The 26,296-nt window shown below is 42.4% G+C and overlaps 2 protein-coding genes across 2 annotated transcripts in view; one reads left to right on the top strand and one right to left on the bottom strand.

The window, feature by feature from the left end:
- The window catches only part of CASTOR2 (cytosolic arginine sensor for mTORC1 subunit 2), a 182,167-nt gene extending 170,172 nt beyond the window's left edge, over positions 1-11,995 (top strand). The window contains exons 8-9 of the mRNA XM_070735232.1: positions 2,406-2,500; positions 10,736-11,995. Of these exons, the coding sequence (XP_070591333.1) occupies positions 2,406-2,500; positions 10,736-10,801 (161 nt within the window). The 3' untranslated portion in view covers positions 10,802-11,995. The remainder of the gene's footprint in view (positions 1-2,405; positions 2,501-10,735) is intronic.
- A 7,975-nt stretch (positions 11,996-19,970) lies between these two features.
- RCC1L (RCC1 like) overlaps positions 19,971-26,296 on the bottom strand; it is a 20,401-nt gene continuing 14,075 nt past the window's right edge. The window contains exons 9-11 of the mRNA XM_070735229.1: positions 24,025-24,198; positions 22,900-22,985; positions 19,971-20,505 (exon numbers count right to left, since the gene is read on the bottom strand). Of these exons, the coding sequence (XP_070591330.1) occupies positions 20,428-20,505; positions 22,900-22,985; positions 24,025-24,198 (338 nt within the window). The 3' untranslated portion in view covers positions 19,971-20,427. The remainder of the gene's footprint in view (positions 20,506-22,899; positions 22,986-24,024; positions 24,199-26,296) is intronic.

Below are 26,296 nucleotides of genomic sequence, written 5' to 3'. Positions count from 1 at the left end.
ATGTATTATTCACCTCTTACCCTTATTGCCTTGGCTCAAGGAAAGAACAGCTCAAGGAAAGAACAGCTCTTTCTGTCTCCTGCTCTTTCTGTCTCCTGATTTTAGCAGCCGTGTCTTCCATCATTTCATTTTTATGGAACAGGCAAGCTGCTGCTGCAAACGGTCCACTGTTTCATTTTATTTTTCCAGCGTACCCCAGAGGGACCCCCCCAAAAAAATTGCTACCATAATCAAGAGCAACTGTCCATCCTGCCACTAAATTAATAATGGTCTGGTGGAAATGATAAAGCACATGCCACTATTTATATCTCTTTGTTATGTTTGGCATCCTCTTTAGGACCAAGTGTAAATGTAGGCCGATAGCCCATGCCGATTGAAATGCGTGCTTCTGCTTTAAAATTTAATTTACAGTTTAGCAACAATGCAGCACCTAAAAGTTCTTGTTGTAAGCAACCCTGAGTCGGTCAAGAAGGTGAGAATAAAGAAGCATTTTTGAGAGAAGAAAACTGTCTAGAGAAAATATTGAAAGAAAAGATTAATGATTCAAAAGGACAGGCTAGTAATATCTATAGCATGTTATTACAAGTGGAAGAAGAAGTGATTAAAGGCCTAACAAGATATTGGCAAAATGAATTATGGATTAATGAAAGCGAGATGGAAGAAGTAGTAGAAAATATACATAAGATAAAGAATACAAGAATTAGAGAGATGAGAAGGAAAATTTTACATAAATGGTATTTCACGCCAGTAAAACTAGCACACTTCCAGAGGAAAGGGAAAGGAAATTGCTGGCATGGTTGCCAAATAAAAGGAGTTTTTATGCATATGCTCTGGGAATGTGTTGAAGTTCAAAAATTTTGGAAGGAAGTACAGAATGAAATAAATAATATGCTAAACATTAATTGGATAATTACAAAAGAATTAGCAATACTAGTTAAATATGGGGAATTACGAGAATTTAAAGAAATCAAAACAGCAGCTTTGGAAAGCGCTCAAGCAGTAGTGGTATTAGGGTGGAAAGATAGCAATAAATGGACAATCCAGAATTGGTACTGGTACATGGTGGACCACATCCACTTCAAAATTATGGAAATAAGATTAAATAACTATGATGAAAATAAATTGGAGAAGCTGATGGCACGATGGAATAAGGTGAAAAATTATATCTTAAGTAGAATTCATGACGACAATTTGAAAAATAAATTCCAATCACTTTTTGTATGTAAAGAAATGTAAACCGGAGCTAAGGAAGAAATTGAAACTTATTGTAAATAATATAACCCCCTAAATGGTGGTGGGGTTTTTATTGGTGTTGGGCACGTTTTCTTTTAAGTATTTTTTGTTTGTTGTTAATTTAGTAAATAAACCAATATTTAAAAAAAAGAAGGGCGACATAGAAATCTAATAAATAAATAAATAAAAGTGGCCCCTTGTGAAGATTCGAAGTTAATTTTTTTTGGAGATGGGGGGGAAATGTATTGATCCAATCTGGCAAGCTTTCACTAGTTTTGCCTAGCAGGTATGTCTGCTATACAGTGGTACCTCTACCTACAAACACCTCTACTTTTCTAGATAAGAACCGGGTGTTCAAGATTTTTTTGCCTCTTCTCAAGAACCGTTTTTCATTTACAACCCCGAGCCTCCAAAATTGTAATCGAAATTTTGCATCCTGCCTGCATCCCACAAATGGGGCTTCACTTGTTTGTGCAGACCAGTTTCAGTCACCTGTCCACGGACTGGGAGGTTGGGGATCTCTGGTCTAGGAGTTAGGGAAGAGTTGCTGAAATCTCTATTGCAACAAGGGCTTAAAGGGGTGTCTGATTCATAAACTAAACACAGATTTCTGAATAATGTGAATAGGCTAATCTAATATTATTATTTATTAGATTTGTGTGCCGCCCTTCTCCTTACCTGGTAATGAACTTAGTCTCCACTTCCCAACCAATTGTACACGTGACCTTGGTTCCCGGGGGGGGGGGGGAATTGCTTTGGTTACTGCACCCCAGTTATCTCAACGCTCCCCTCCCTATCCCTCAACTCTAGTCTGTGTCAATGTTGAAACCCCAGTAGAATAGTAAGATGGCCACAATCTAGCCAGCTTCAGAGTTGACAGTGTTGCTGTAAATTAATTTGGATGTTACACAGAAGAAAATGGCTTTTACAGTATGAGTTAGAATGGCTTTAACAGCCACTAGTTTCTCCCCAGCCCCTTTGAATTCAAGCAACAGAAATAGAAAATGGCTTTTACAGTACCTTCCTTCTCTCACTCAGCCTCAGAGTCCCTGCCTCAGCCTCTGTGAACTGAAACTGAAAATGTTATTGGGGCTGGGAGAACTACAGCCCAAACTATCTTTTTGTTTTGCCATTGTGACGTTGTAATGAGTTTTTTTTTTCCTTCTCTCCAGATGAGTGTGGAATCGTGGCTCAGATCTCCGAGCCTTTAGCTGCCGCAGACATCCCTGCCTATTACATCAGTACTTTTAAGTTTGATCATGCACTGGTGAGTTGATTGAGATGAATAACGTCTACGCCACTTTCAGTCTGTCGTTTGCCTTTCTCATCTGTTGTGAATCTCCGGACAGGTTTAGCCGAAACCTCAGAAGAACGCCCGACTTGGAGAAAGTTTATTTGCATGACCAGTAACCAGCTGTCCCTAGAGTCAAAAGTAATGTTAACCTGGAGATGCTGGAAGCATGTTTTTCCCAACTAAGCCACAGGCAATTCCTTAATCTTCCTATATAAAAAGAACAAGGACATTATGTTGCTTATTTGTAAAGGACTTAATAGAGGAAAGCTACCTAACGAAATTCCCTCCTGCCTTTGACCGAAGTTTTGAAACCTTTCAAATTCCCTTTGTCAGTAGGGATGGCTTCCCATTTTGTATTGACTTGTCATTTTCTTTAAAAGTGTAATATACCACTCCAAACAAAAATGAGAAAAGTTTGGATTTATTTTAGAAAAGTACATGAGCTGGTTGTGGAAATTTTATTCTTCTTTCCTTATTAAAAAAGCCATGTATCTCTGAAAAACCTGGGGGCTTTTTGAGAATAAGTGTTCCCTCGTTTTTCGTGGGGGGTGCGTTCCGAGACCGCCCGTGAAAGTCGAACTTCCGCGAAGTAGAGATGTGGAAGTAAATACACCATTTTTGGCTATGAACAGTATCACAAGCCATCCTGTAACACTTTAAACCCCTAAATTACCATTTCCCATTCCCTTAACAACCATTTACTCACCATTATTATTGGTACTCACCATTGAATAAGACACTTAGTGATCCTGATATTTATAAACATAATTATTTATTAACAATAATTATTTTTTTTGTTATTTATTTGCAAAAATTGTTAGTTTGGTGATGACGTATGATGTCATCGGGCAGGAAAAACCATGGTATAGAAAAAAAACCCGCAAAGTATTTTTTAATTAATATTTTTTGAAAAACTGTGGTATAGGCCATTCGCGAAGTTTGAACCCGCGAAAATCAAGGGAACACTGTACTGGTTTCTTCTCCATTACTTTCTAGAATGACCCTTCACTGTATACTTTAAAAAAGAAATATAAAATATTTCCCCCCCAGGGAAGAATCAACTGAAACCAAATTGTGCCCATCCAGCAGAAATCTGACGAGTGTGAAGCATGCAAATTTTCTTCTAAGAAGTTTTGATGCCAAAATCTATTTGCTTACCCTTCTTTACTTGATCATTATGGGGAGGTGTTGAGAGTTACACAAATTCTCAAACAGTTTTTCTCTTCTATTTGACACCACACTAGGACTATCTAACTTTCCAAGCCAGGCACTGTGTATTTCTGCCCTTACCAACACTCCGCACACACTCCCAATTCTCATGGGGTGTCCATTATTTTTCCTGTTATCAAGGCATTAAGCTCCTTTCTACTTTCTGACCTTTAACCCATTAAAAGCTTGAGCAGAAAAGTCGAAATTGCACCTCCTTTTTTTGTGCAATCTCTTTGCTGTTAGCATCACCTTCTTTTTCCAGCTTGGAAGCCGTGGTGTGTATTTAAGAGCAGAAAGTCAACATGATCTCAGATAGCGAAGGTCAAATGATTAGATCGGTTGGGTTTACTTTCCTTGAACATTAACCATAGCAGCGAGATAAGCCTATCCACTCCTGTCTGAAAACTAACACACTGACCTATTTCTCACTCATGTGATAACATCTACATCTGGCCCTACCTCTTCAGGTGAGGCTCTCACCTTACTAATGCTCATCTACCCATAAGGAAGCTCCAGGCAGAGAATTTGTTGAGTCAAGGGAGAAAGCTAAGGTAGCTCTTGTCTCCATGTAGACTACTTTTCTGCTAGTGCAAGACCAAATCTTTATTCCAGTGTTGGTTTTGATAAATTGATTGATTGATTGATTGATTGATTGATTAGATTTATATGCCACCCCTCTCCAAGCACTATGGGCGGCTTACAACATATAAAAAGAAACAACAGAATGTTATAGCTAAATCCAATTAATTAAAAGTAAGCAAACAGTCTAAAATCCCGAGTTTATTTTATTTATTTATTTATTTTATTAGATTTGTATGCCGCCCCTCTCCGCAGACTCGGGGCGGCTAACAACAGTAAAAAGACAATGTGAACAAATTTAATATTAAAAGTAATGTGAAAAACCCCAATTTAAGAAACCAATCATACATACATACAGACATACCATGCATAAATTTTATAAGCCTAGGGGGAAGGGACTATCTCAATTCCCCCATGCCTGACCACAGAGGTGGGTTTTAAGGAGCTTACAAAAGGCAAGGAGGGTAGGGCAAATCTGATATCTGGGGGGAGTTGGTTCCAGAGGGTCAGGGCCGCCACAGAGAAGGCTCTTCCCGACATTGCTTTGTCGATGGGACCCGGAGAAGGCCAACTCCGTGGGACCTAACCGGTCGCTGGGATTCATGCGACAGAAGACGGTCCCAGAGTTATGTTAAAAATCAATCATACTCATTCAGACAACAGCCATACAAATATTCATCGGCCCGGGGGCTGAGATCTAATTGCCCCGTCTGGTGGCATAAATGAGTCTTAAGACTCTTGCGGAAGGCAAGGAGCGTGGGGGCAGTGCAACTCTCCGGGGGGAGCTGATTCCAGAGGGCCGGGCCCTCTACTTGGACCGGAAGTCACTGCTCAAGGTCACTCATGCCCTGATCCCCTCGAGGCTTGACTACTGTAACGCTCTCTACATGGGGCTACCTTTGAAAAGTGTTCGGAAACTTCAGGTCGTGCAGAATGCAGCTGCGAGAGCAATCATGGGCTTTCCCAAATATGCCCATGTTACACCAACACTCTGCAGTCTGCATTGGCTGCCGATCAGTTTCCGGTCACAATTCAAAGTGTTGGTTATGACCTATAAAGCCCTTCATGGCACCGGACCAGATTACCTCAGGGACCGCCTTCTGCTGCACGAATCCCAGCAACCAGTTAGGTCCCACAGAGTGGATCTTCTCCGGGTCCCATCAACTAAGCAATGTCGCCTGGCGGGACCCAGGGGAAGAGCCTTCTCTGTGGCGGCCCCGACCCTCTGGAACCAACTCCCCCCAGAGATTAGAACTGCCCCCACCCTCCTTGCCTTTCGTAAACAACTTAAAACCCACCTCTGCTGCCAGCATGGGGGAATTGAGATCCTCTTTTCCCCTAGGCCTTTACAATTCTATGCATGGTATGTATGTATGTATGTTTGGTTTTTATATTAATAGATTTTTAATCATCAATACCAAATTACTATTGTACACTGTTTTATTGTCGCTGTTAGCCGCCCCGAGTCTCTGGAGAGGGGCGGCATACAAATCCAATAAATAAATAAATAAATAAAGCAGGCTCTTCCCCTAGGCCTTGCCAAGCGACATTGTCTAGTTGACGGGACCTGGAGAAGGCCGACTCTGTGGGACCTGACCAGTCACTGGGACTCATTTCCTTTGACTTAATAAAAAGTAAATTGTGTACCTTCCAAAGGGAGAAAGAAAAGAAATTGTGAAAAATTCTCTAGAGAAAGGGCAGAAGGGAACAACTAGGATGATAAGGGGACTGGAAACTGAAAGATACAAAGAGCGGTTGAAAGAACTGGGCATGGCCAGTCTGGCAAAGAGAAGGACCAACGTTCCAGTACCCGAGGGGCTGCCATGGAGAGGAAGGATCAGGCTGTTTTCCAAGGCACCAGAAGGCCAGACGAGGAACAATGGATGGAAACTGACCAAGGAGAGATTCAACCTGGAAATAAGGAGAAACTTTCTGAGAGTGAGAGCGATCAACCAGTGGAACAGGTTGCCTGTGGAGGTTGTGAGAACTCCATCACTTGAGACTTTCAAGAGGAGATTGGACTGCCATTGTCCGAAATGGTATAGGGACTCCCGCTTAAGCAGTGGGTTGGACTAGATGGCCTACAAGGTCCCTTCCAACTCAAATAATCTAATCTATTTGTTGTTAATGGGAGAAGTGTGAATCTGTTGCACTTACTTTATTTCCAAGGGATTCATTCATGGCATAATACAGGTAGTCCTTGACTTGTAACCACAATGGAGCCCAGAATTTCTGTTGTTAAGCAAGGCAGTTGTTAAATTTGGCCCCATTTTGTGACTTTTCCTGCCACAGTTGTTAAGTGAATCGTTGTGGTTGTTAAGTCGGTAACACAGTTGTTAAGTGAATCTGGCTTCCCTATTGATTTTGTTAGTCAGAAGATTGCAAAACGGTCATAAGATCCCAGGACACGGCAAATGTCATAAATGTGAGTCAGTTGCCAAGCATTTGAGTTTTGATCACATGACCATGGGGATACAGCTATCCTCATAAGTGTGAAAAAATGGTGATGTCACCTTTTTCAGTGTTATTGTAACGCTGGTCACTAAATGAACTGTGGTACGTTGAGGACTACCTGTAGTGCTTAACTTCCCACACTCCAATAAAAATATATGTATTTTATTTATTTATTTATTTTGTCCAATACACAATGAGGGTTTTAGTGGGTATATATCTATATACACATAGTAAAATACATGATGAAGGTTATAGAGGAGATACTCATAATAAAATATATCTAAGAAAGAATAGAAAAGAAGGTACAGTAATAGAACATATCACTGAAAGAATAGAAGAAGATATATAGGAATAGAAGAAAGGTATAGGAGATATAGGAGAGCAATAGGACAGGGGACCGAAGGCACTCTAGTGCACTTGTACTCGCCCCTTACTGACCTCTTAGGAATCTGGATAGGTCAACCGTAGATAATCTAAGGGTAAAGTGTTGGGGGTTTGGGGATGATAAGGGGACAACTCGGTTACTGAAGTCATATTTTTTACAGTCAAGTTTGGAGCGGTTAATATTAAGTTTAAATCTGTTGTGTGCTCTTGTGTTGTTGTGGTTGAAGCTGAAGTAGTCGCCGACAGGCAGGACGTTGCAGCATATGATCTTGTGGGCAATACTTAGATCTTGTTTAAGGCGTCTTAGTTCTAGACTTTCTAGGCCCAGGATTGAAAGTCTAGTCTCGTAGGGTATTCTATTTTGAGTGGAGGAGTGAAGGGCTCTTCTGGTGAAGTATCTTCGGACATTTTCAAGGGTGTTAATGTCTGAGATGCGATATGGGTTCCAAACAGATGAGCTGTATTCGAGGATGGGTTTGGCAAAAGTTTAGTAAGCTCTGGTAAGTAGTGTGAGATTGCCAGAACAGAAGCAGCTTCAGATCAGAGGTGAGCAGAGGGTGGGTCTAACAAAAACCCTTCATTCTTCATTTTATTTTTCCTATGCAGACAATCTATTTATTGGCGGTCTAAATCACCAAAGATGGCTGAGGAATTCTGGGAGTTGAAGTCCACAAGTCTTAAAATTGCCAAGGTTGGAGACCCTTGGTCTAAATCAGTGTTTCTCAACCTTAGTCAATTTAAGATGAGTGGACTTCAACTTCTAGAATTCTCTGCTGGCTGGGGAATTCTGGCAGTTGAAGTCCACTTAACTTAAAGTGGCTAAGATTGAGAACTACTAGTCTACAGCATAATAGACAAATAATCCTAACCTAATACAATATAATTCAAAAGATGTGGACCAGAACTGTCATCCACATCAACTATTCCATCAGAATAGAATAGAATAGAATAGAATTCTTTATTGGCCAATTGTGATTGGACACACAAGGAATTGGTCTTGGTGCATGTGCTCTCATAAAAGAAGATATACATTTATCAATCATGTGGTACCACACTTAATGATTGTCGTAGGGGTCAAATAAGCAATGAAAAAACAATCAATGTTAATAAAAATCTTAGGATACAAGCAACAAGTTACAGTCATACAGTCCTAAGTGGGAGGGAAAGCTAGTAGAAATTTGAACGGGTCCAAAGACGGGCTACAAGAATGGTGGAAGGTCTTAAGCATAAAACGTATCAGGAAAGACTTAATGAACTCAATCTGTAAAGTCTGGAGGACAGAAGGGAAAGGGGGGACATGATCGAAACATTTAAATATGTTAAAGGGTTAAATAAGGTTCAGGAGGGAAGTGTTTTTAATAGGAAAGTGAACACAAGAACAAGGGGGAAAGATGAAAAGCAACATGAGAAAATATTTTACTGAAAGAGTAGTAGATCATTGGAACAAACTTCCAGCAGACGTGGTAAATAAATCCACAGTAACTGAATTTAAACATGCCTGGGATAAACATAGATCCATCCTGAGATAAAATACAGAAAATAGTATAAGGGCAGACTAGATAGACCATGAGGTCTTTTTCTGCCATCAGACTTCTATGTTTCTATGTTTCTAGAAATAGAAGTGCTTAGTAAATAGTTTGACAGTGTTGAGGGGATTATTTGTTCAGTAGAATGATGGCGTTCAGGAAAAAACTGTTCTTGTGTCTAGTTGTCTTGGTGTGCAGTGCTCTGTAGCGACGTTTTGAGGGTAGGAGTTGAAACGATTTGTGTCCAGGATGTTGTGAGGGATGTGAACAGGGTGACTACTTCTGCTCTGCAAAATGGAGGCAAGAAGGTACTTCACAAATGCAAAGTATGTTACAACATGGGGACCAACCACCTTAGAGCTCCCACTGGTGGTGTGCACCTAGAACAGCAGGTCTTGAACACTGGTAGGCTGAATTAGATCAGGAGAAACAATCCCTGGTGGCTCAGTGGTTAAAGTGCAATATTGCAGGCAAATTCTGGCCATAGCCTGGAGTTTAATCCTGACCATCTCAGCTTCCGTGGTTGGTAAAATGAGGACCCAGATTGTTGGGGGCAGCAGGCAAATAATGCTTACACTGTAAATCACCGAGACAAGGCTAAAAAGCACAGTGGAGTGGCATATGACCCAATTCATACTGAGAATCAAAGCTAGCATAGCAAAGTATATTTTTGCAAACACAGTCCTGTAGTACAAAAGCTAAGTCATTGGAATGTGAGGCTGGCTGTAGTCTCTCATTAGCGATAGATAGCGGAAACTCAGGAAAGCTAGCCAGAAGGTTATAATTCTCCCGGTCTGATGTTCTTTCTTTGACAAATGTACTCACGGCAATCCAAAGACATTTTTCAGCTACAAACAAAAGCAGTAATCAAGTATCCAGAGGGCTAGGAAAGTCTGTAAGCTCCCAGGCTCTGTCCTCCATTATGAATGTTGTCTTTCCATGCCCCCTTTCACCATCAGCCTGTCTTATATACTGCCAGGGGTGGCCAAATGTCCCATAGAGATATTCAGTGCCTAAACCCCACCATCTATAGAGATATTCATGTCTGGCTCTCATTCTTCTGACTCTCGCGTCTAATATAGGGTCCTCGATGTCCCCATCATCCTCTGACTCTGACACTACAATGGCTGGAGGTTCTACAGTCTCTGGTGCTACTCCAGTTTCCCCAGGTTCTAACTCCCCTTCACTCTCATTCTCAGATTCAGCTGTCAAAAACACTGGCCTAGGACACGGGTAGGCAAAACTGGCTCTTGTATGACTTGTGGACTTCAACTCCCAGAATTCCTGAGCCAATCATGCTAGCTCAGGAATGCTGGGAGTTGAAGTCCACATGTCATACAAGAGCCAACTTTGCCCACCCCTGGCCTATGATGCGGAGCCTGCTCGTCCTCCTCAAAATCCGTGACCACTCACAACAGTATACAGTGATCCCTCGATTTTCGCGGTCTCGATTTTCACGAAACGCTATACCACGGTTTTTCAAAAAATAATAATTAAAAAATACTCCGCGGTTTTTTTTCTATACCACGGTTTTTCCCACCCAATGACGTCATACGTCATCACCAAGAATCACTTCTCTGTCTCTTTCTCTTTCTTTCCTGTCATTCTCTCTCTTTCTCTATCTCTCCCCCTCTTGCTCTCTCTCTTTTTCTCACTTTCCCTCTCTTGTTTTCTTTCTCTTCGCCCGCGGGCGGGCGGGCGAACGGCAGGCGGGCGAGCGGCGAGCGGGGCGGCGAGCGGGGCGGCGGGCGGGCGAACGGGCGGGCGAGCGAGCGGGCGAGTGGGGAGCAAACGGGCGGGCGAGCGGCGAGCGAACGGGCGGGAGAACAGCGAGCGGGCGGGTGCCTACGGGGAACGGTGGCCGCCAGTGCTGCTGCAGGAGGACCCGTGTCCGAAGAAAGCCGGTGAGTTTTTACTTCCGCGCCGCTATATCGCGGAAAATCGATTATCGCGGGAGGTCTTGGAACTTAACCCCCGCGATAATCGAGGGATCACTGTATAAGCCTAAATGTTACTGCTATCTAACCTCCAACCTTTGTTTTGTTTTCCCTCACAGGTTCCAGAAGAAAATATCAACGGTGTTATCAATGCCCTCCAAGTCAGTCAACCTGAAAAATGTTAATTTTTTTCCCTCCCAGAATGGGACCTAGGTGTATTTTAAGACAAAGAATTCTTCTCAGTATTTCCTAGCAATGGGGTGGGTGATTCTTTCTTTCTTTCTTTCTTTTTTTTCTTTTTTACTCCAAAGAAAGCACGGGAGAAATATTGTCATGCCGCGAAGAAGTGATGAAACAAAAGACTATTGCACAGGCAAATTGACTCCCAGTAGCTTTTTACAAAATAGTAATAAAATATATATATATCTTCAAGGCAGGGAGGAGATGAAGAACGAATCTTTGGGATTAAAGCACTGTGAAGGTTTTTTTGACATTCAGCTCCGAAGCGAAATGTCACTATTATGCTGTTTATTTTTATTTTTGTTTTTCCTTTGGTTGGTGTAGTTGGCATAGGCCACAGTTGCATTCTCACCGAAATTGCGAACCTGGAATTGCTGACAGTGCCATTTGATCGGGGAAAAAAGCATCGTCTTTCATGTCAAGATCCTCTTGGTGGCCAGATTGGGTAAACGTACCCAGAAATGACTTGGATCACAGGAAGTAGCCTGTTTCAATCTGGGCTTGTGGACTTCAACTTTCCTAACTTCTCAACCGACGTGGGTTTTCAGGAATCGGCAACAAGCTGTCGTGGATTGGGCACTAAACCGGGACACGCCTTCTTGGTGCCTGCAAAACTCAAAAACGGCCCTTGAAACATTGCAATTGCGATGGCCAAACCTAGCAGGATTTCGTAAGATCTCCTTGAGAGTTCAGGTGACAATGCCAAAACCCACCTGTGTGTGTGTGTGTTTGTGTGTGTGTGTGTCCCTCCTATCACAATTAGATTCGTCTCATCGAAAGGTTGCTGAGTCCTGATGCCCATCCTTCTATCTCTTTGTTTGTCTCCACAAATCCCGATCTGAAGTTGAGTTGCAAAGCTGGTCTGATTAGAAGAGCAAGAAGCTAGAACCCATGCTTAGATTATAACACTAAGATTTCCCTCTCTGATAAATTCACATAAGCCCAGGAACTCAAAGATTGCCTCCTCCCCACCTCAACTCAACCTTTGGATGCAACACCACACAACTCTTCCAAACATTGCCAATTACTAAATTTAAGATTGTTCATGTGACTGGTAGGGAAACTTGTTTAATATGTAGGGAGTAATCATGTGAATGGATCAGATTTAAGTTCATTTAAATTAAACTAAGCCAAATATATAGTCGTCTTTGTTTTGGCTCTGACTTGCCGCCAAGGGAAAAGGTTGACTATTGACCTTGGCAGTTGTGCTGTGCCAGCTGCTGCATCCAAGATGACCCAGCCTTGTTGGCAAGTGCCAGCGTGCTGGTCAGCAACCAGAAACTAGATTGCATGGATCGATGCTGGACTAGCACACTTAAGAAGAAAACGTTGAATTGTGTTGCTTCCTCTTGAGTAAACCAACCATTCTAGACTATAGTCCTACGTTTAGTATGAAATCCAGGGAGATTTCTGGTTATGCTATTAATATTGCAATTGAAAAATAAAATTGAATGCTCCAGTTTTTATTGGGAAGGAAGTAGAAAAATAAAAGATGCACCGAGAGGAAAACAGAGGAATAGGAAGCCCTGGATTTGCAAGCAAATCAATACATACTGGGGGGGACACTGGATCACACATGCTAAGACCTCCTGTGAAACCCCATAATGTTTAAAGAATAACCTTGCTGTGATTAATACCCCGAACAGCTCTTCCGTAATAGCAGTCTTCACAAATTGTGTAGATGACCAGATAATGGGTAAGCAAATGATTTGTGGATGGTCCCTTATTTTGGCTGAAATAGTATGTGTGTTAAGATGACCATTGGCAAATGTTTGTGCAAGCCGACACTAGAATGAACGTGCCTGCCTGGTTCATTTGCGGTTTTAACTATTGTGTTAACACAGGCAATTGGATGACGGTAATTCTGAAAACGTGGTTACGCAGGTAGCTAGACTGTTCTTGCTGTCACAGCAGGCCTCCTTCCACATCTGATTATCATTAAAATAAAATTTTCTTAAGTCAAAAGGCAGCTGACAAGCAGGAACGCTCCACACCAACTGACTCATTTACGAGGGTCGCCCAGAAAGTAATGCACATCTTTTTTCTTCAACAATTATTTATCGAACACAATTAAACTTGCACACAAGAAAGAATGATGTTTCCTCTACACTCCCTATTTTTCCACGTAATCTTCGTCCCGTTCTTTGGCCTCCCTCCAGCGAGACACAAGGGCATGTATGCCCTGTCGGTACCACTTCTTATTCTGGTCGCAAAGCCATTTATGCATTGAACTGTCTTCTAATGGCCTCACCCTCTGTGTCCAGCAACTAACCGTACTTCTGTCGACTGCAGATTCTCCGTAAACTTTACACAAATGTTTGTGAATGTTCCCAACAGTTTCTTTCTCTGCAGTGAGAAATTCAATGATGACACGCTGCTTGTAACGTACATCACTTACAGACGCCATTTTGAAACACTGCTGCAGCTACGCTATGTCTGAAGAAATGCAAAATTTACACACGCGCTCCTGACAATTCAAATAATGTATATCTAAAGTTTGGCATTCGTACCATTACTGTAGGCTGAGGGGAAAAAATTGGTGCATTACTTTGTGGGTGACGCTCGTATGTGTTCTGATGAATGGTTTGATAGGTATACCTCTGCTATTTGTGGCTGCCATTTTGTGGATGAACACACAAACACACACACACACCAGTGGCCATTTTGTAATTGCAGCTCCCATATTCTCTCGCATTCCCAAAGGGTCAAAAAGATAGTCTAATTCTGCATAGCCTGGTGTCCCTTGAATGTCTATGTGGGGAATCAAATCTTGGTACTTTCTGCTTTCCTCCAGACTATAGAAAGGAAATCATCTGGATTTATTTTATTATTTTTTAAAAAGGCATAGGGTATTTCCTCTTGTATTCTTGTTTTTCCACAATGACCATGGAGAGGCCTTTAATGTCATTAGGTGATCAGAGCTGGCTGGCACATCGGTTAGCAGGAACAGTTTGCACGCTGAAAAAGTTCCAGGGCCGGTCCAAGCGAAATGATCCCTATTCGAAATCTTGAAAGTCACTAGAAGCCAGAGAAGATGAGACTAAACTGCTTGTCCAGATAACCTAGCCCAGTGATGGCAAACCTATGGCACGGGGGCTACAGGTAGCACGCGAAGCCATATCTGCTGGCACGCGAGCCGTTGCCCTAGCTCAGCTCCAATATGCATTAGTGTGCCGGCCAGCTGATTTTTGGCTTGCACAAAAGCTCCAAGAGGGCATTTTTTGCTTCCAGAGCGCCTCCGGGGGGATAGGGGAGGGCATTTTTACTCTCCCCCCTGCGCCAGGGATGCCTTCGGGGCTTGGGGAGGGTGAAAAACGGGTCCATTGGGCCCACCAGAAGTTGAGAAACAGGCCATTTCCGGCCCCCAGAGTGCAGGGAATGCCGTTTTCGCCTTCCCCAGGCATTGAATTATGGGTGTGGTCACTTGTGCATGCGCGATAAAGTGCATTCACGCTTTCGGCACCCGAAGAAAAAAAGGTTCACCATCACTGGCTTAGCCTAACAGAATTTTTTCCCGCCTGCAGCATTTCCTTTGGGTGAAGGCTGCTTAAAACGGAGCGGTGAATTTTGCACCTGTATGTTTCTACTTAATACTAATATAGTGCTCTCTGGATGTGCTGGACCACGGCACCATTCATTCTCAACCAGCATGATCCAGCTCATTTTTCACCAGCTTGGAAACGGGTAGAACATCTTGTGTGAAAAAATAATAATAATAATGGGCAAGTTATTGGCTCAGGTTGCCCAAGGGGTAACATTCACCAACCTGGAGCCCTCAAAACACGATGGGCATTACGACTTTTCCAGCCCCCTCTAAAAGCCCTTGGATTATTATCTTACATCCAACTCAGTTGCAAGGAGGGGAAAAAAGGTACTTTATAATTATTTCTTATGAAATTCCTTCTTGAACTATTGAAGATGACTAAAAGGGCTGAGCCCAGGCTGTGGTGTTTTAGAAATGTAAAATATGATTTCTGAATACTTATACTTAGAAAAATCTCTGTGTTGCTGCAATTGTATACCTCTTAAGAGAGCCTTCTGCGGCCTCCCAATACATCTTTGGTGCAAAATTTAAGTTTTGGTGTCATTCTGAATCCTTTCTCCGCTCTATATGCCCATTCTATTTTCTACTAGATAGCAAATAATTTTTATTTATTTCGATTTAGAAGCTGCCCGTCTCCTGATGGACTCAGGGTGACGTACAAACAATAAAACAACATACAAAATTTAAAACCCCAATATTAAATTCAACCATCTACCATTCATAGGTACTGGCTGGAGCAGAATGTTATTGCTCAACGGTCCTAGGCCTGCCGGCAAAGCCATGTTTTTAAGACCTTTTTGGATGGCCAGGAGGGTGGGGGCGGTTGGTTTCAGAGGACCAGAGCCACCACAAAGAAGGCCCTTCCCCGTGGGTGCCACCAGCCAACATTGCTTGGCTGATGAGAACCGGAGCAGGCCACTTCTATGGGATCTAATTGGTCGCTAGGACATGTGAGGCAGAGGAGTCCCGTAAATAATCTACTCATGAATGAAGGCAAATACAGTGGTACCTCATGATACGAACTTAATTGGTTCTAGGAGGAGGTTCGTAAGGTGAAAAGTTCGTAAGACAAAACAATGTTTCCCATAGGAATCAATGTAAAAGCAAATAATGCCTGCAAATCCTTCAGGAAAATCCCAAACTTTAGAAGGGAGGCGAACAGCGGGCAGGGAGGAGCAGCTAAAGGGGGCGGGTGAAAGAAGCAAGGCTGGGCTAAAGGGTGAGTAGGAAGGAAGAAAGGCAAGGGGGGCGCCCCTCCCTTTTCTTTCTTCAAAAGACACTCAGTGCCTCTGCAAGCACGCTGTTCTCCTACTTTTGTTTAATGCAAAGTCTTTCCCCTTCCAAGCCGCCCCTCCCTTTTCTTTCTTCAAAAAAGGGGGGAGAAAGAAACCCCTTCATCCCAGCAGCAGCTGCTTGGGTTCGTAAGGTGAAAATAGTTCGGAAGAAGAGGCAAAAAAATCTTAAACACCGGGTTCGTATCTTGAAAAGTTCGTTAGAAGAGGCGTTCGTAAGATGAGGTACCACTGTACGTGTGTCCCAGAATCATGCTGCAGGATCCAATCTAGGTTGGTCATTGGGACCAGAGGTTTAGTTTTCCAAGCTTTCAGACTCGTGACTCATAGCTGGAACCCATCTTCAGGGAACTTCTCTGTCACCAGAGTACGTGTATCAACTGCCATTTCACGCTTTTGCTTGAAGAGCCATGGTGACACAGTGGTTAGAATGCGGTACTGCAGGCTGGCTCTGCCCCGAGCCAGGAGTTCAATCTTAACACAGCTTCGCTGTTGGCCATGCTCCATGTGATCATCTTTTGTAATCTTCGGACAAGCAAAGTCAATGAGGAAGACGGGTTCACTTAATAACTGTGTTACTAACTTAACAACTGCAGTGATTTCACTTAACAAATATGGCAGCAAAAGTCATAAAATGGGGGGGGGGGACTTGCTTAACCATGATCTGGCTTAGCAACAGAAATTTGGGCTCAATTGTAGTTGTAAGTCAAGGACTAATTACACAATTCAATGAACTCTAAACATGCTTAGTGGTGAAGTTAGCAGTCAAATTGCAATGTTGCAGCAATTAAAATAATTCTGCTGCAACTCTCGTGTCATGACAGGACTCCTAAATTCCAGGATTAATGTGATTTGATGATTTTTGTGGTCCGAGAATGTTCAACCGTGTAAAGCACTATTATTATGAGCCATTCTGGCAGTGGGTAGAGTGCAGTATTGCAGGCTACTTCTGCCGATCGCTGGCTGCCTGTAATTTTGCAGTTCAAATCTCACCAGGCTCAAAGTTGACTTGGCCTTCCATCCTTCCGAGGTGGGTAAAATGAGGATCCAGATTGTTGGGGCAATATGCTGACTCTAAACTGCTTAGAAAGTGCTGTAAAGCACTGTAAAGCGATATATAAATAAATGCTATTGCTATGGTCTCCTGGTGACAGAGACAATAGTTTCAATGGAAGCTCTGCTTACTAGCTTGATGAATCAACTGTAAGGAAGGCCATTTCTAGCTTCCATTTCAATTAACTGCAGTTATTATTATTAATTGGACTTTTATGCCACCCCTCTCCGAGCCTTGTTTGAAACATAGAAACATAGAAGTCTGACGGCAGAAAAAGACCTCATGGTCCATCTAGTCTGTCCTTATACTATTTTCTGTATTTTATCTTAGGATGGATATATGTTTATCCCAGGCATGTTTAAATTCAGTTACTGTGGATTTATCTACCACGTCTGCTGGAAGTTTGTTCCAAGGATCTACTACTCTTTCAGTAAAATAATATTTTCTCATGTTGCTTTTGATCTTTCCCCCAACTAACTTCAGATTGTGTCCCCTTGTTCTTGTGTTCACTTTCCTATTAAAAACACTTCCCTCCTGGACCTTATTTTACCCTGTAACATATTTAAATGTTTCAATCATGTCCCCCCTTTTCCTTCTGTCCTCCAGACTATACAGATTGAGTTGCAGCAAACAACTGAGCCAAACAAATCTCCCTTCATATTCCTTAGCTTGTGTTCAGTTCTGGAGACCTCACCTACAAAAAGATATTGACAAAATTGAACGGGTCCAAAGACGGGCTACAAGAATGGTGGAAGGTCTTAAGCATAAAACGTATCAAGAAAGACTTAATGAACTCAATCTGTATAGTCTGGAGGACAGAAGGAAAAGGGGGGACATGATCGAAACATTTAAATATATTAAAGGGTTAAATAAGGTCCAGGAGGGAAGTGTTTTTAATAGGAAAGTGAACACAAGAACAAGGGGACACAATCTGAAGTTAGTTGGGGGAAAGATCAAAAGCAACATGAGAAAATATTATTTTACTGAAAGAGTAGTAGATCCTTGGAACAAACTTCCAGCAGACGTGGTAGATAAATCCACAGTAACTGAATTTAAACATGCCTGGGATAAACACATATCCATCCTAAGATAAAATACAGAAAATAGTATAAGGACAGACTAGATGGACCAGGAGGTCTTTTTCTGCCGTCAGACTTCTATGTTTCTATGTTTCTATGAAAGCGGCTTGTTTCAGTAAGCTGCAATTAAAGACTACTCGTTATTCGTTCTGGTTCAGATCTTGAGTTGGCTATGGTCATACGAAGTAACGGGGATGCTGACAAATACATTGGTTCACCGACATAAAAAGTTTCCCAACATTGTGCGTCCCTTCCAAGTTAATTCCAACATGGAATTGTCTCAGCTAAGGCAGTGATTTTCAACCTTTTTTGAGCCGCGGCACATTTTTTACATTTACGAAACCCCGGGGCACATTGAGCGGAGGGGGGGGGGCTAAAAAGTTTGGACAAAAAAATTCTCTCTTTTCCTCCCCTTCACTCTATTTCTTTCTGCCTCCCTCTTTCTCTCCCTTTCTTCCTCTCTCTCTCTCTCCATCCCTCTTTCTTTCTCTTCCTTCCTTCCTCTCTTTTTGCTCTCTTTCTCTCTCCCTCCCTCCCTCTATGTCTTTCTCTCTTTCTCCTTCCCTCCCTCTCTTTCTCCCTCTCTCTTTCTTTCTTTTTCTCTCTCTCTTTCTTTCTCTTGTTTTCTCTCTCTTGCTTTCTTTCTCTCTCCCTTGCTTTCTTTCTCTCTTGCTTTCTCTCTCTCTTGCTTGCTTTCTTTCTCTCTTGCTTTCTCTCTCCCTTGCTTTCTTTCTCTCTGAGCTTCGCGGCACACCTGACCATGTCTCGCGGCACACTAGTGTGCCACGGCACACTGGTTGAAAAACACTGAGCTAAGGGATGAAAATTATATTTCTCTTGCCAGGAAATTTTGAAATTACTGGTAATACAACCGCCTGTGATGGAAGTGGCATCAGTGGGGACAGGCCAGGAAAGAATTCCATGAAAATAGAAAGAGGGATGGCCTTCAGGAAGGAACAATAACGAAAGTGCTATTTGGAAGCAAGGTTCCTCTCCCAATATTTACCCTTAAATAAAAGACTGCTGAATCAGCATCTTTTTGGCATGAGGTACATAATTCTATCAGCCCATGGCATAAATCTTAATGGAGCCACCAAAACGGAGTCCTAGGATTTCATGTGATTACGCTCAGTGATGGGCTCCTACAGGTATGGTCAGGTACGCAGAACCGGTAGAAAAATTATGGTCCGGTACCCAGAACCGATAGAAAAAAAATTGAATTTTTTCTTTTTTTTCCTCTTCTGGGCTCTGGGTGTTTTTCCTATCGCAGTAAATGAGGCTGAATGTGTATAATTTTAGAAGAGTTGTGCGTGCATGCGTGTACATACACATAGTTTATATAGTAGATCAGTGATTTTCAACCTTTTTTGAGCTGCGGCACATTTTTTACATTTACGAAACCCTGGGGCACATTGAGCGGGAGGGGGCCTAAAAAAAGTTTGGACAAATTGTTTTTCTCTTCCTCCCCTTTGCTCTATTTCTTTCTCCCTCCCTCTTTCTCTCCCTTCCTTCCTCTTTCTTTCTCTCTCTCTCCATCCCTCTTTCTTTCTCTTCCTTCCTTCCTCTCTTTTTTGCTCTTTCTCTCTCCCTCCCTACGTCCCTCTATGTCTTTCTCTCTCTCTCCTTCCCTTCCTCCCTCCCTGTCTTTCTCTCTTTCTCTTGCTTTCTTTCTCTAGTTCTTTTTATCTCTCTCTCGCTCTTTCTCTTGCTTTCTTTCTTTCTCTCTCGCTTTCTCTCTCTCTTGCTTTCTTTCTCTCTGAGCTTCGCGGCACACCTGACCATGTCTCGCGGCACACTAGTGTGCCACGGCACACTGGTTGAAAAACACTGTAGTAGATAATGTATATTTTTTGTGCCATATATATGCACACATATGGCATATATACATAGAATTAGATAGTATATTTTGGATGTCCAGTAATAGCAAATAGGGAAATTGTATCTCTTTGAGGAGAGGAGAGGCCAAGCACCCTAACCCAAACCTTTGAAGTGAATGACGTCAAGTTGGCCACCTTTAAGCCAGTCACATGACTTTTAAGCCCCGTCACATGATCATCAAGCCACTCCCACCTAGTCACATGGCCAGCAAGCCACACCCACAAAATAAGTCATGCCCACAGTGGTAGTAAAAAATTTTTGCAGCCATTCACTGATTACACTGAAAATTTATGAGATCTTGTAAAAACTTCGTTTAAAAAAATAGTCTTTTAACTTAAGTTGAGGATCTGCAAGTACTATTTACAGTTAGCACATTTTCCTTCACTATTAAATAATTTTGTGTGCCATTTCTGAACCTCCGTGGTAGCAACATGCTTAGAACACCCAGGAAAACAGAAGTGCCTATTATAAAAAAAAATTCAGGATGGCTGGCAGTAGCAATAAATGCCCCAACTGCGAAGTCTACACACGATCTGGTCTGCATTTCCTCCAGCTGCTCCTTGGGATACGGTTACTGCATGTTCAATCTCTCCCAGTCTGCTTACAAAGTGTTTCCTAGCTTCCGTGAGTTCGCCATCATCAGGCCGACCACAGGGCCCCGGCAAAGGCTTGTACAATTTGGCTTCCCACTCATCTGGACAGGAACTCGTGAGCGGGTACGCTACTAAATATAAGATTTAACCAGGATGACCATGTGATCAACACCACAGGCTACGTCCACCACCTCACCTGGCACTGTCACCTGAAGAAGGAAAGGAAAATTAAAATCCACTTGCAGACATCTTTTTTTCCTGCTTTACAGCAAATCCCAAAAATATCTTCTTCTTTTTTTAGCAGTCTCACCGTCTTCCCGTGCCAGGCTTCGGAAATAGCAAAAGCTGGAAATTTACAAATTTGCCTGGCCAAAATAATTTAAATAATAATAATAATTTATTGGATTTGTATGCCGCCCCTCTCCGCAGACTCGGGGCGGCTAACAACAATAATAAACACAACATGTACAATCCAATAATAAAAACAACTAAAAAACTCTATTATAAAACCAAACATACACACAAACATACCATGCATAACTTGTAATGGCGTAGGGGGAAGAGCTATCTCAACTCCCCCATGCCTGGTGGTATAAATGAGTCTTGACTAGTTTACGAAAGACAGGGAGCATTATGTTCAAGTAGTTTTATGTCCGTATGGTGGACCACCCACTTCTAACCAGGAGAAGGTTCATGCAGTTCATCTAGATCAATGATAGCAAATCTATCGCCTATCACGCACATACACTCCAGCTATATGACTGGGATGTAGCATTGGGAAAGTTTCCGGTATTGAACACTGAGCCCAGAAAACAGGGTTGACCTTGAGAGAAGCAAGTTTCAAAGTTTTTCCAGCTTTGTAGAACTTTGCAGTTGTTTCAAACCAATAAAGCTTCTAATACGGACCAGAATTAAGTAGCAAAAACCACAGTAGCAAAAAATAGTATATTCTGGGTTGGTGGGCAAGCTACAATTAATCAAACACAGGAGCAATTTATCTCCTGGAACTCAGGATGCTGGAATACAGATATTGTCTGCTGATTTGACAATTTTATTTAGGCCGCTGTTGCTGTTGCCCAATCCTACAGTTGCAGTGAGGTCCTGTTTAAATGCAAATACACTTCAAAACCCTCTGGAACACATGAGGCTCCGTCCAAGATCTGAATGAATGGCCTCACACACACACACACCAACTGGGATTATGAAGGGACTTGAAGACAAAGATCTTCATCCAAATCTTCAGTGAGGATGAATAAAGCTTCCTTTTAACCTAGATTACAGTGTTCCCTCACTTTTCGCGGGGGATGCGTTCCAAGACCGCCCGCAAAAGTCAAATTTCCGTGAAGTAGAGATGCGGAAGTAAATACACTATTTTTGGCTATGAACAGTATCACAAACCATCCCTTAACACTTTAAACCCCTAAATTGCAATTTTCCATTCCCTTAGCAACCATTTAGATTATTATTTGTTTATTAAAGTTTATTTAAAAATATTTATTAAAAGCAGACGAAAGTTTGGCGATGACATATGACGTCATCGGGGAGGAAAAACCATGGTATAGGGAAAAACCCACGAAGTATTTTTTAATTAATATTTTTGAAAAACCGTGGTATAGACTTTTCGCGAAGTTCGAACCCGCTAAAATCGAGGGAACACTGTATTTTGTTTTTACCTGGTCTGTTTTTCTGCAATCTCTACCCTACTTTTGTTTCTTGTATTTTATCATCTGTTTTTCAAATTTTAAATCATTTGTAAACTGCCTAGAGGTGCTGGGAGCTGGGCAGCATATACGAGGGTTGCACAGAACATAAGGCACCACTTTTTTTTTCTCAGCCTATAGTAATGGTACAAATGTGAAACTTTAGATATACATTATATGAATTGTCAGGAGTGTGTATGTAAATTTTGCATTTCTTCAGATAGATAGCGTAGCTGTAGCAATGTTTCGAACGTCTGTAAGTGATATACGTTACAAGCAGCCTGTCATCATTGAATTTCTCACTATGGAGAAAGAAACTGTTGGGAACATTCACAAATGTTTGTGTACAGCTTATGGAGAATCTGCAGTCGACAGAAGTATGGGTAGTCACTGGGCAGAGGATGAGGCCATTAGAGGTGATTCACACAGTGCAGAAATGGCTTCTTGACCAGAACAAGGAGTGCTACCGACAGGGCATACATGCCCTTGTGTCTCCCTTGAGGAAGGCCATAGAACGGGACGGAGATTACGTGGAAAAATAGGGGGTGTAGAAGAAACATCCTACTTTCTTGTGTGTAAGTTTCACTGTATTCAATTGTTGAAGAAAAAAATGTGGTGCATTACTTTCTGGGCGACCCCCGTACATTTAAATAACTATAGTTGACAAAAACCTTCAGCATTGACACAACCCACTGGCATTGACAATATCACTATCAGTCAGTTGCAAAAGGCAGCTCTATTGGAACAGCTGACATCCCGTGATGATGCCTTTCGCACCACCAAATAAGAACATCTGCCTACCCCAGGGTCCTTGGGAAGCACTCAATAGGTAGGTAAAAATGCCGAGTCCAATCTAAATACCTGTCTGCCTAGGTGACAAACCCTAACAAAGATATTTCTTACCCTCCAAGGGAAGTACTGGTCTTCCATCCTGCCAATTCCCAAGCATCCTCGCACGTTTTTGCCCCATATAAAGAGTTCCCCGTGGTCTGCAAACCAAGAGAAAAAAGAAATCAAATGTCATTCAATAGCACGTCATTGTGTTAAGTGGTTTACAGAATCAGCATGTTGCCCCCAACAATCTGGGACTTCTACGGAAGAACTTTTGTGTTCTGTCTGGGTCACTCCAGAAGCCAATACCAACCCAAAAAGAGAAGCCAGACACACTGGTAAAAGGCAAAGGCAGTTTTATAAAATTCAAGAAAAACACAGGTAACAGAAAACGTCCTTACAAACAGGAAAATGCTGTATCTTCAGATATATCCACGAAGGCAAAAGTCCATGCAGCAATACAGAATTCTTGCTGCCAAGCCGAGGCTGTAGATAGCAGACCTACACCTCCCACGGGTCTTCCAAAGCTGCTGGGCCACAAGCCAGGAACAGAGACGCCGAGAAACAAGACAGGATAACGCAACTCCAAACTGATAACATTCCACATGGCTTCAAGGGCTTGCCTGCCTTTTAAACCCTGCTAAGGAGGACCACACCCAAACCCAGCTGTTCCTAATTCAGTGCTGACAATACTTCTTTAATTGCTCCTTTCTTTGATGTGACCGTCTCTGTCGCATGTCAATGACGGCTTGAGCTTCATCACCTAATGACTCCAAACTACTGGCTGGGGAGAGCCCCCCCCCCCCCCCCGGGGCTCTCATGCTGTTCTCTTTCATCCCATTCCTGATTTTCCTCTCCCCTGTCCGACTGTCCCTCCTCTTCGCTGTCATCCTACTCCGGGCATGGAGCCAGCAGACACAGCCGGTCCCTGAGCAGCCTCAGGCTGAACCACAACACTTTTGATTACTACAAAATATTATCTGGGATCAATACTGGATACTTACGTACAGCAATATAATTTACAGAAATCACGGAGAAGGGGAAATCAACTCCAGATTTGGGAACAGGAGAAACCTTTAAAAGTTTGCAGGCAACTAAAAGACAGCCCCATACATAAATGGATTGAAGTAATTCTCACTAAAGAGGCTTTTCCCCCACTAAACAGATGCACTTACAATTTTGCTCCAAGATACTTACTAGTGATTGCCGCAAACTGGTTTAATCCACAACGGATCCGGTCCACGCAAACATCAGGGTTGAAGTCTGACCAGCCAAACAGAGATGGTGGGATCATCTCAGGAATGGCTGTTTCCATAAGATTTGGTCCTTTCCCAAGGATTCCATAGCCCCACACAAAAACACGACCGTCCTCTAGATTATTAGAAACAAAAATAGGCAAGGTAAGTGTTCTGTCGGGCTCTCTGGTAGAATCCTCCCAAAAATGCACAGGTACAAATTTCAGACACACACACGTTTGATAATTCAAAACAATGTTCTTTATAACGAAAATTCACTTAAACCAAGCCCTCTTTTGGTATAGCAAAGAGCACTCGTCTCCAAACAAACTGGTAATTTGTACAAGTCCCTTATCAGTTCTGTGATACTTAGCTTGCAGCTGTGAGGCAATTCACAGTCCTTCTGCTTTCACAAAGTGAAACACACTTTGCTCTGGTTTAGTTTCAAAGCGGGGAAAAATCAGCACACAAAAAGTCAAAGTCAGTAAAGCAGTCACAAAACACAACGATCAGATTATCCTCCACAATGGCCAAACCCACAGGCTGCTATTTATAGCAGCCTCACTAATTGCCACAGCCCCACCCAACCACAGGTGGCCTCATTTTCTTTGATAATAATCTCTAAGTTGTTGTTGCCTATGCATCGCTCTCCGCATGCGTGGCTGTATCATTAATTCTTGTTCCGAATCCAAGGAGGAGCTAGATAATTGATCTCCTTCTGAGCTGTCTGCCACACTCTCCTCCTCCCTGTCACTCATGTCTTCTTGGTCAGAGGAGCCTTCATCATCAGATTCCACCGGGGGCAAAACAGGCCTGCAGCATGTGGATGTATTCACAGTCCTTGGGGCAGGAGCAGGGCCAGAGCCAACCGCAACAGTAAGAAAACAACAGCAGGCTTCACGAAATATATACTAATATTTACAGAAATGGGGTGAGATGGGCAGGCCGTGGTTCAGACAAGAAATCCCACTTTTGCATTAGCACAAAATTAGCATTTCAACCTCACTGGATAAACTATCATATTTTTCAGAGGATAAGACACACCGGAATATAAGATGCACCTTAGTTTGGAGGGAGAAAAACAAGGAAAAAAGGCCTCTGCCTCCCAGCAATTTGCCAAACAATAAACATCACAGATGATATACACTGTTTGATATGTATTTCTGTGCATGTGTGCCTGACCCAAACAAATAACAAAGAATTGGAGAAATGTACATTATGGAAGTATGTTAATCCCAGAAAGTGTTCTTAAATGTAATCACACTAACCCCTCCCAATTATTTAAACAGATCTACTCCAAACAGCCAGTTTGAGGCTTTGCCTCTCCCTGCAGCAATTGGCCTCTGTGCAGCTTTAGTTTCACTTTCATTTTAGCAGGTGGACTTGCCCACAACTTCAATCAATCAGCTGAGTGTAGGGAGTAGATAATCAGTGGCTTGTGCTAATCAGGTTCTGTTGCTGTTTGCTGCAAGGAGGTAAATTGCTGGCAGGCAGACACCAAAGATGGGGGTGGCTGGGTGGGACTACATGCAGTGTATAAGACACACCTAAGTTTTCACCCTCTTTGGGGGGGATAAAAAGGTGTGTCTTATACTTGGAAAAATATGGTAGATAGGAATCACAATCAGTTTGGCTAATACAAGTAGTATCTTTGCTATTCCCATATCTTTGGAGTATAAGACACACCTTCCCCCCAACCAAAATAAAAATAATATAATTATAATAACAACAGAGTTGGAAGGGATCTTGGAAGTCTTCTAATCCAACCCCCTGATTGGGCAGGAGACTCTACACTAGTTCAGACAAATGGTTATCCATCTTCTTAAAACTTCCAGTGTTGGAGCATTCACAACTTCTGGAGGCAAACTGTTCCACTGATTAATTATTCGAACTGTCAGGAAATTTCTCCTTCTCTCCGCTGATTAGTTGCCACCCATTGTTTTTCGTTCTGCCTGCAGGTGCTTCAGAGAATAGTTGGACTCTCTCTTCTTTGTGGCAGCCCCTGAAGATATTGGAACACTGCTATTATATCTCCCCTGGTCCTTCTTTTCATTACACTAGATATACAAATTTCCTGCAACTAATCTTCATATGTTTAGCCTCCAATCTCCTATCATCTTTGTTACTCTTCTCTGTACTCTTTCTAGAGTGTCAACATCCTTTTTGCATTGGAGCAACCAAAACTAAATGCAGTATTCCAAGTTTTGCCTTACCAAGGCCTTATAAAGTGGTAT

The sequence above is a fragment of the Erythrolamprus reginae genome, chromosome 1 (genome assembly GCF_031021105.1).
Source record: "Erythrolamprus reginae isolate rEryReg1 chromosome 1, rEryReg1.hap1, whole genome shotgun sequence".
NCBI classification, from domain to species: domain Eukaryota; kingdom Metazoa; phylum Chordata; class Lepidosauria; order Squamata; family Dipsadidae; genus Erythrolamprus; species Erythrolamprus reginae.
This window is presented reverse-complemented; position numbering and strand designations above follow the sequence as displayed.